This window comes from Pipistrellus kuhlii, unplaced genomic scaffold, assembly GCF_014108245.1.
Source record: "Pipistrellus kuhlii isolate mPipKuh1 unplaced genomic scaffold, mPipKuh1.p scaffold_m20_p_9, whole genome shotgun sequence".
Classification (NCBI taxonomy): Eukaryota; Metazoa; Chordata; class Mammalia; order Chiroptera; family Vespertilionidae; genus Pipistrellus; species Pipistrellus kuhlii.
The window spans coordinates 32,171,606-32,181,370 of NW_023425595.1; the positions used below are offsets into that span (position 1 = coordinate 32,171,606).

A 9,765-nucleotide genomic window follows, 5' to 3' on the forward strand; every position below is an offset into this window, starting at 1 on the left:
TGAGGCTTTGTGGCTACAGTCTTCTCTTTGGGTTATGTTTTCTTGTCAATGACAGAATTAAATAGGTCAGAAATGGGTAGTGACACAGGCTTCTTGGATATTTTTCCTGCAACTGGAAAGGTATCAGCTACAATATATTGTATCTACCATTGGAGGAAGGCAGCACACCACCCACATTTAATCTAATTGCTGAGCTTGGTTATTGGGGCCCATAGAACCCCTATTCTATGCCAGAATGCCTGTCCTCTTGGGCAGCGGTCGCCAACCGGTGGTCCATGGACCACTGGTGATCCATGAGGTCCAAAAGGTTGGTGACCACTGGTTTAAGGAAAACTTTGGAGCAGCGGTTGCTCCTAGATCGCTGCTCTAGGGCATATGCATACATAGTACCCTGCAGCTGCGAAATACAGGAGTGTGTTCTGAACTTTGGACAGATAGAATGTCCCTGGGAAGCACTACCTCTTTACCACCACACCAGCCCTAACTGGATAACCCCATCTGTTTGACTTTCAGGATCGAGCATGCACGCATGCATGCCAAGCACCGTGGTCATGAAGCCATGCATGCCGAAATGGTCCTCATCCTCATCGCTACCTTGGTGGTGGCCCAGCTGCTCCTGGTGCAGTGGAAGCAGAGGCATCCTCGCTCCTACAATGTAAGCCATTTGACTCTCTCTTCTTTGTCTGTCAGTAATCAAGAGACCCTTCCTAAGTATTCTGGGATCCAGCCTAAGCCAAGCCACATGTAGGCAGAGAATGGACAATGATAATGAACTTTATGTATGAATGGTGAATTCTGTGTGGTGGGTATGTGTTTAAGGTGCAAGTGATTCAGAGGGTGAAAACAGGGATAGAACCTGAGACTACTTTTATGGCCAGAAAAGGTAGGCCCTTCCTGTTAAATATTTTGGGACATATTCATGAAGGAGATATTCATTAGGAACTATTGAAATAGAGGGAGAAGTGATCACTTGACTGGGAAGGTGAAGCCTCCAGTAAATCTAATAGGTTGGATTTAGATTAATTTTTTTTAAAAAAGCAGTATGGAGGAAATGAAGAATAAAAACATACAGAGGAATACTCATAAATGTCAGAAGTAAATCCTTATTAGCAATTACTTTAAATGTAAATGGATTAAATTCTATTAAAAGACAGAGATTAGTAGATTGTATTAAAAAATCACCATGAAAAAAAACACTGATTCATTTATATGTTGTCTGTAAGAGACACACTTTATTTTATTATTTATTTATTTTGTTAATCGTCACCTCATATTTTTTTCCATTGCTATTTATTTATTTACTTATTTATTTTAAATATATATTTTATTGAGTTTTTACAGAGAGGAAGAGAGAGGGATAGAAAGTTAGAAACATTGACCAGCTGCCTTTTGCACAGCCTCCACTGGGGATGTGCTTACAACCAAGGTACATGCCCTTGACCGGAATCAAACCCAGGACCTTTCAGTCCACAGGCTGATGCTCTATCCACTGAGCCAAATCGGTTTCAGCTCCATTGCTTTTTAGAGAGAGTAGGGGGACGGGAAGGAGTCGGGAGAGTCTGGAGGGGAGAGAAGCATTGACATAAGAGAGACACATTGACTGGTTGCCTCCCACAGGGACCCTGACCTGTAACCCAGGTATGTGTCCTTGACTGGCAATTGAATCTGGGACCCTTTGGTGTGTGGGCTGATGCTCTAACCACTGATCAATACCAGTCAGAGCTATAGGAAATTCACTTTAGATACAAAGACACAGAGATTGAAAGTAAGAGGATGGGAAAAGATATTCCATATATGCCGACAAATTAGAAAACCTAGAAGAAAATTGTAGCCATCTTGGTTATCAGATATAAAGATCTGATTAGGAGGCCAAGACTGGTTTGGCTCAATGGATAGAGCGTCGGCTTGGGGACTGAAGGGTCCCGGGTTCGATTCCGGTCAAGGGCATGTACCTTGGTTGCGGGCACATCCCCAGTGGGGGGGTGCAAGAGGCCCCTGATCGATGACTCTCTCTCATAGATGTTTCTTACTCTCTATCTCTCTCCCTTCCTCTCTGTACAAAATCAATAAAATATATATTAAAAAAAAAAAAGATCTGATTAGGAAAAGTAAAATTAAGAAGATAATAAAAATATGTAGGTAAATAGGATAAAACTTGATAAATTTGATTATATTAAGGGTTTTTGTTCAGTAAAGGATTACCATGGGCAAAAAGAATGGCAGGTTAGTAATGATTAAAACTGACAAAGAGAGCCAAACCAGAGTTGCTCAGTAGTTGAGCCTGAACCCATGAACCAAGAGGTCACCGGTTCAATTCCCAGTTGGGGCACATGCCTGGAATGTGGGCTCAATCCCCAGTAGGGGGCATGCAGGAGGCAACTGATTAATGTTCCTCTTCTCATCGATCTTTGTATCTCTCTATCCCTCTCCCTTCCTCTCTGTCTAAAATAATCAATAAAAACATTAAGAAAATTTAGAAAAAAAACTGACAATAGATTAAAGTAACTTCTACAATTACACTACTTAGAACAGCACAATTTAAATTTTATGAATCGTTTATTTCTAGACTTTTCCATTTAATATTTTTGCATCAGTATTGATCATAGGTAACTGTAACTGCAGATCAGTGAAAAAGTAACAAACAGCCGAAGCCGGTTTGGCTCAGTGGATAGGGCGCTGGCCTGCGGACTGAAGGGTCCCAGGTTCGATTCCTGTCAAGGGCATGTACCTTGATTGTGGGCACATCCCCTGTGGGGGGGTGTGCAGGAGACAGCTGATTGATGTTTCTCTCAATGTTTCTAGCTCTCTATCCCTCTCCCTTCCTCTCTGTAAAAAAATCAATAATATATATATATATTTTAAAGTAACAAACAGAAAGATATACAACACAGTGCCAATAATAAATTTAAAATACATGCACACAAAAAATACAATTTGTCAGAACAAACACAAAAAATATATACATCTTGCCATAGCTGATTTGGCTCAGTGGATAAGAGTATCGGCCTGCAGATTTAAGGCTCCCAGGTTTGAGTTGGGTCAAAGGCATGCACCTTAGTTGCAAGCTTTGGCATGAGGCAACCAATTTGTCTCTTGCACATTAATGTTTCCCTCTCTATCTCTCCCACTTCCTTCCACTCTCTCTAAAAATCAATGGGAAAATATCCTCAGGTGAGAATTAACAGCCACCACCAAAAAATAAATAAATAAATTTAAACACATTAGAATGTCTATGTGGTGAAGAATGGGAATAAATAACAAAAAACAAAAGAGCTCTCTAGAGAATGTTGTGTAAAGAAGTGGCACTGAGATTATTGAACAGTAGAAACTATTCAAAATATAGCTATTCATAGCTTTTAAAAAAGAAAAAGGTTTTGCAGAAACCGGTTTGGCTCAGTGGACAGAGCGTCGGCCTGCGGACTGAAAGGTCCCGGGTTCGATTCCAGTCAAGGGCATGTACCTTGGTTGCAGGCACATCCGCAGTAGAGGGTGTGCAAGAGGCAGCTGATCGATGACTCTCATCGATGTTTCTAACTCTCTACTCTGTTTCTCTCTCCCTTCCTCTCTGTAAAAAAAATCAATAAAAATATATTAAAGAAAAAGAAAAAGATTTTTATGACACACCAAGAAATGATGGAATTAATTGATAAGGCTCTGTTTTTCTCAAACTGAATGACATTTTTTGTTCTTCACTAATGCTGGTTGGCAACTCAGTTTTTCATTGTGCCTCTGTGACCACTGAGTGGGAAATAAACTAGCTCTGTTCTTTTAGACCAGGTTTCTCAATAAGGAGACTATTAACATTTGGGCCAGATGATTTTTTTTGGGGGGGGGTTGAGGGGGGGATGCTATACTATCCTGTTCATTGTAGGATATTTAGCAGCATCCCTAGCCTCTATCTAGTAGATGCTAGTGGCATCCCTCCCAAAATTGTGACAACCAAAAGTGTCTCCAAACATTGCTAAATGTCCTGTGTGGAGGAAATTCACCCCTGATGGGAAACACTGTCCTTGACTCAAGGACCTAGGACAGCATAGATACTGCCAGCCATGAGACTGATTATGAGCAAGTATGTCAATCTACTTGTTTCACAGTGAAAAGTATTAAACTTCTCTCTCTAACTTGGAGATCAAGTATAATCTTCAGGTTAGAAGCTAAGAAAAACTTAGTCTAACTACTTTTGGGAGCAAGAGATCTTACTGTTTTCTGTATTTAAATTTCAGGTACTGCTCTTTTGAATAAGAGAAACAAGAGTAATTTAAATTGCTTACAGTTTCAATTTGTTGATTTGTTTTATCTTTGAAAGAGAGAAACATTGATTTGGGCGAGAAACATTGATTGGTTACCTCCTGTACACGCCCCAACCAGGGATTGGACCCACACCCTTGGTATATGCCCTGACCAGGATTCAAACCCACACTCCTTTGGTACATGGGAGGACATTCCAACCAACTGAGCCACACCAGCCAGAGCCAATTTGTTGATTTTTAAAAAATATATATTTTATTGATATTTTACAGAGAGGAAAGGAAAGAGATAGAGAGCTAGAAACGTCGATGAGAGAGAAACATCGACCAGCTGCCTCCTGCGCACCCCCTACCGGGGATGTGCCCGCAACCAATGTACATGTCCCTGACCGGATCTGGGACCTTTCAGTCTGCGGACCGACGCTCCAACACTGAGCCAAACCGGTTTCGGCATGATGTTTTTAAAAAAAATCTTTTCTCATCTGCTATCTCATTGGAACCTCACAACAGCTTTATAAGATGGTCAGGATAGGGCTTTATTTCCATTTTTCAGATTAGTAGACCAAAGTGCAGAATTCTGAAGTTATTTGCCAAGAACACTTGACTATTTAATTGGAGAGCTGGACATAAAACCAAAATCTGATTCTTGATGAAGTGCTCTTTTCATAGAGCCACTCAACTATTTTTTGAGGTTTCTTAAGAGTTTCAGGAAATTATCAGTTTGTCATGGTCATTTTGGTTTATAATACCCCAGATTTTTCCTTCTTTGATGACTTTTGCCCAAGTCCTTTCCCTATATTTCAGGCATCCCTTTACGCCAGCTCGCCTCCTCAGGCTTCCAGGGTTTCCCCAGACTCAGTGAATATGCTAAGGAGGCAGGACTTGAGAGACAGATGATCTGAATTGGAGACCTGGCCAATTGGAGACCTAACTTGCTCTTTAATTTCTCTGTACATCAGTTTTATCATCTATAATAATAAAAGCATAATATACTAATTAGACCGGACATCCTTCAGACAAAGCTGCAGTGGGCTAGGGCTGAGGCAGAGGTATGGCCAAGGCCCTTGCATGAATTTCGTGCATTGGGCCTCTAGACTATTCAGAAAGTCTAATGTTACTCCTTAACTCCCTCAGGGATGTTAGGGAAAGAATAAGTTTATGCCTGGGGAAGTATCCTATTTTTAAAGATCTCCAAGTAGAAGCTTTCATCATTTATGTCTGTTACCAAATACTGTATAGCATCTTTTCAAACTCTTTTCTACTGATCTGCTATTTCCTCCTGGAATGGATGAGGGGCAAAATCTCCTAGCTGGATATTTTTAAAGTACTATAGATTTTTCTCATGCTAAGACCTGAAGGGGGTTAGAGAATGCTGGCTAAGATGGTAAAGAGTTATAATCCACTTTCTATGAGAAAGAAAAAGTTTGCTTCTTATAGTATAATAAAAACTTCTGTGAGGCAAACATCAGCCTTTTCCTCCAAAGAGCCTTGCCTGCCCCTGTAGTCTCATTTCTCACACTTCCCTCAAATACCAGTTGTACTTTCTCAAGCATACCATGTTCCTTCATCCTGAAACACTCATCATGATTCTTTCTGCACCTGTACCTCCTAAGCCGTCAGGACAGAGATCAAAGGTTGCTTTCTTCAGGAAGCCTTCCTCGTTTCTACATTAAGTGAAGTACTTACCCTCTCCTTTCTTTGTTCCTCCTCAGTAGACCTAAGTTCTTGAGGAGGTTTTGTTCTTTATCTCTGAATCCCATAGTCCTTAGCATGCTGAACAGTAAGTGCTCAGTGTTTGTTAAATGACTGGATGACTGACTTTGCCTGAAGAGAAGAGCTGGGGAGAGGAGGATATGTAATTTTAAGTATTGTGGAGTAATCAAAAGAAACGGAGTAAATTTACTCTTTATGTCTCTGGACAAGAATTAGACCCAGAAGCAAAAGGGACACAAAGGCAGGTTTACCAGAGTCAGGAACTCTAGAATACATTTGTTAGCAATGGAAGGACCTGCTTCACTCTTGTGGTAAGGTTGACCATTTACCAGAGGTGTGATAGGAAGGAGTTGTCAAAAATGTTTCTGCCCTATAAGGTATTCCAGCAATGTGTGGGTCTTATCAGGGCATGGAATATATCTATCTGCTTACCGGGCAATCTTCAGATAACTGACGGTTACAGCCATGCCATCCTGTAGTTTTCTCCAGGCCTACTATCCTAATGCTTTCAGCTGTTCCTTACCTGATTTGGTTTTCAGATCCTTTGTAATCCTGGCTGCTCACTGACCATGCTCATATGTCAGTGTCCTTTATGCAATGTGGTCTGAAGACCTGGTCCTAGGAATGCTTTGACAGCAGAGCATAGTAGAGCTGCTGCCTCCTTGTTTCTGGATCTGTTCTTAGCTAAGCAGCATGAGGTTGCTTTGGTGTTTTTGGCAGTGGCCCTGTTGGCATATATTTCTTGGTGATTTGTGCTCAACTGAAACCCCTAGATCTGTTTCACATGAGCTGCTATTAAACCATTCCTTTCCCATCCAATACTTGGGTAGTTGGTTAGGTTTCATTACATGGTTTTGGTTCTTCATCTCAGCTTATTAGCTTATAGGATGTCAGAGCTAGAAGAACTTTATTCATTTTGGATCTTGTTGCTTCTGTTTTCCATGTTCACTGCCGTGATCTTCCCCATCTCCCCAGTTTTGGGCTATCCACAGTTTGCTAAGCAGATTCTTGTATATGTATCCAAATCACTCATGAAAATATTGACCAGAGCTGTACAGCATTTCCCTGACACCTTCCTCTAGTTGACCTCTGTCCATTATCAGCACTTCTTTCAACCTGATTGTTAGCTGTGAGTCTCTTACTTTGCTCCTAGTGGCCTGGTGCACGAAATTTGTGCACAGGGAGGGGTGTGTTCCTCAGCCCAGCATGCACCCTCTCCAATCTGGGGACCTTTGGGGAGATGTCCGACTGCCAGTTTAGGGATCCTATCATGAAACTAAACCAGCAGTTGACATCTGTTTCGCAATCCAAGACTGCTGACTCCTAACCGCTCACCTGCCTGCCTGCCTGATTGCCCATAACCACTCTGCCTACCGACCTGCTTGCCACCTATTGCACCCCCTCTCCCACCAGCCTGCTTGCCACCAACTGTCCCCCCTGCCAGCCTGCTTCCCCCAACTGCACCCTCCTGCTGGTCTGCTCGCACCCAACTGCCCATCCTCTTCCCCCTCCCCCTGGCCTGATCATCCCCAACTGCCCTCCCCTCCTGACCTGATCACGTAATCGCCTCTGCCTCAGCCCCGCCACCATGGCTTTGTCCTGAAGGATGTCCTGAAGGTCTGCTGGTCTAATTAGCATATTACCCTTTTATTAGGATAGATGCTACCTGGACTTTGGTGTTAGCCCATCTGCAGTATTTCTTTTCAGCCAAGCATGGTGGGTGATCCCTGTCGCCATAGCATAGGAAGGTACAGAAGTGATGAGATCCTGCAAATCATAAGTGCCAAGCATCAGCCGACTGACAGGCAACTGGTGCAAGGGAAGGAAGTCATTTAGAGCTCTTTTCTGACTTTTCATGAATTATAGTTCCTGAGATAAATAAATCTAAAACAAAGACAGTCCATTTAATGTGGACTAGCTGCTATTGTTAGCATCTAACTTACAGCATTTCGGAGTTAAGTGGGATATTGCTTTTCTTACCTTCCAGATTGGAAAAGTTTGGTTTGTTCCTCAGAAAATGTTTGCTGAATGAATCAGTGAGTTAGTTTCATGATAGTCTTCACTTCAACTTGGTCTTTTCAGATCATGGAAAGAAGGATGAATGGCTTTTGTTTACCAAACCCAAGCTTCTTTCAGAACCAGCTAGAGCTCTGCCTCTTTTAGGCAGTCTTGCTACCTCTATCTTCTGAACTCTCATGTCAGCACTTGATGCTTTGCATGGCTTCCCAATTTATGTGTTTATATCTCATCACTCCACACCCTGAAAGAGAAGTTATGGCCAAGGCTTTCCATCATTTTGTGCCTTCCACACATCAGGCACAAGTACTTAAGGAAACTATTCAAACAAATGGGTCTGCATGAAGTGTTGCCACCAGATGGCACCAGAGTCTGCTATTATTTTGAGAATCTTGCATAGTAACTTTCAGCCACTTATTGCCAAGCTAGAGATTAAAGATGCCTTCTTTAATAAAGAGGCTTTAACTTATTAAGCACAATGCCAATAAATACTATAGTAGAAACAAATACATTAACCAGGCAAAGTTGTAACTTTCCATTTTTACATGGTAGACTTGTGTTCACTCTTTTTTTAGGCACTGAGTTCTCACCCCAGCAGCTGCTTTCTAGACCCTGAACAGAATCTGGCTTTCAAGCCTTCCCAAAGGAGAGTGCCTTAACACCTGAAAGTGGCCTCAGGTCCTTGGTTTGTGTTTTTAGGTCATTTTTTTTTTTTTCCTGGAAAAGACAAATTAAACGTTATAATGAAATTCTATCACTCCACCAATTTTTAAAAAAATATATTTTATTGATATTTTATAGAGAGGAAGAGAGAGTGATAGAGAGAAACATCGATGAGAGAGAATCATCGATCAACTGCCTCTTTCACACCCCCTACTGGGGATGTGCCCACAACCAAGGTACATGCCCTTGACCAGAATCGAACCTGGGACCTTGCAGTCTGCGCAGTTCGATGCTCTATCCACTGAGCCAAACGGGTTTCAGCCACTCCACCAATTTTTAAATTGATTTGAGAGAGGAAAAGAGAAACGTTGATTTGTTGTTCAATTATTTATGCATTCATTGATTAACTCTTGTATGTGCTCTGACTAGAGACTGAACTTGCAACTTTGGCCTATTGGGACAATACTCTAACCAACTGAGCCACCCAACCAGGGCCTAACTCCACCATATTAAAAAAAAAAATTTTATTGATTTTTAGAGAGAAAAGAAGAGGGATGAAGAGATAGAAACATCGATGAAGGAGGAACGTAATTGACCAGCTGCTTCCTGCATGACCCCTACTGGGGATTGAGGCTGCAACGTGGGCATGTGCCCTGACTGGGAATTGAACTGGTAGCCTCTTGGTTCCTGGGTCTATGCTCAACAGCTGAGCCATATTGGCTGGGCACCCCACCATTTTAAAAAAATATATTTTTATTGATTTCAGAGAGGAAGGGAGAGGGGGAGAGAGATAGAAACATCAGTGAAGAGAGAGAATCATTGATCAGCTGCCTCCTGCACGCCCCCTACTGGGGATCCAGTCCACAAGCTGGACATGTGCCCTTGACCAGAATCAAATGTGGGACTCTTTAGCCCACAGGCTGATGCTCTATCCATTAAGCCAAACCAGCCAGGGCCTCCACCATTTTTAATGTTATTTTTGTTACCTCATTGCAGTCTTTGTTCCCTTATATATATGTGATTTTATGCAGTTTTGATCATGTGAAACCATAATAAGAGGTCTCATTTACTGGCCGCTTATTATGAATTATGTACTGTGCTTGTTTTATATACACTGAGTGGCCAG

General features: G+C 41.9%; 1 protein-coding gene across 8 annotated transcripts in view; it reads left to right on the forward strand.

The window, feature by feature from the left end:
• Window positions 1-9,765, forward strand: part of RNF121 (ring finger protein 121) — a 52,858-nt gene that overhangs the window by 22,182 nt on the left and 20,911 nt on the right. For all 8 annotated transcript variants that reach the window (XM_036427974.2, XM_036427970.2, XM_045577780.1 and 5 more), the window contains one exon: window positions 514-655. In XM_036427974.2, coding sequence (XP_036283867.1) covers window positions 514-655 — 142 coding nt within the window. The remainder of the gene's footprint in view (window positions 1-513; window positions 656-9,765) is intronic.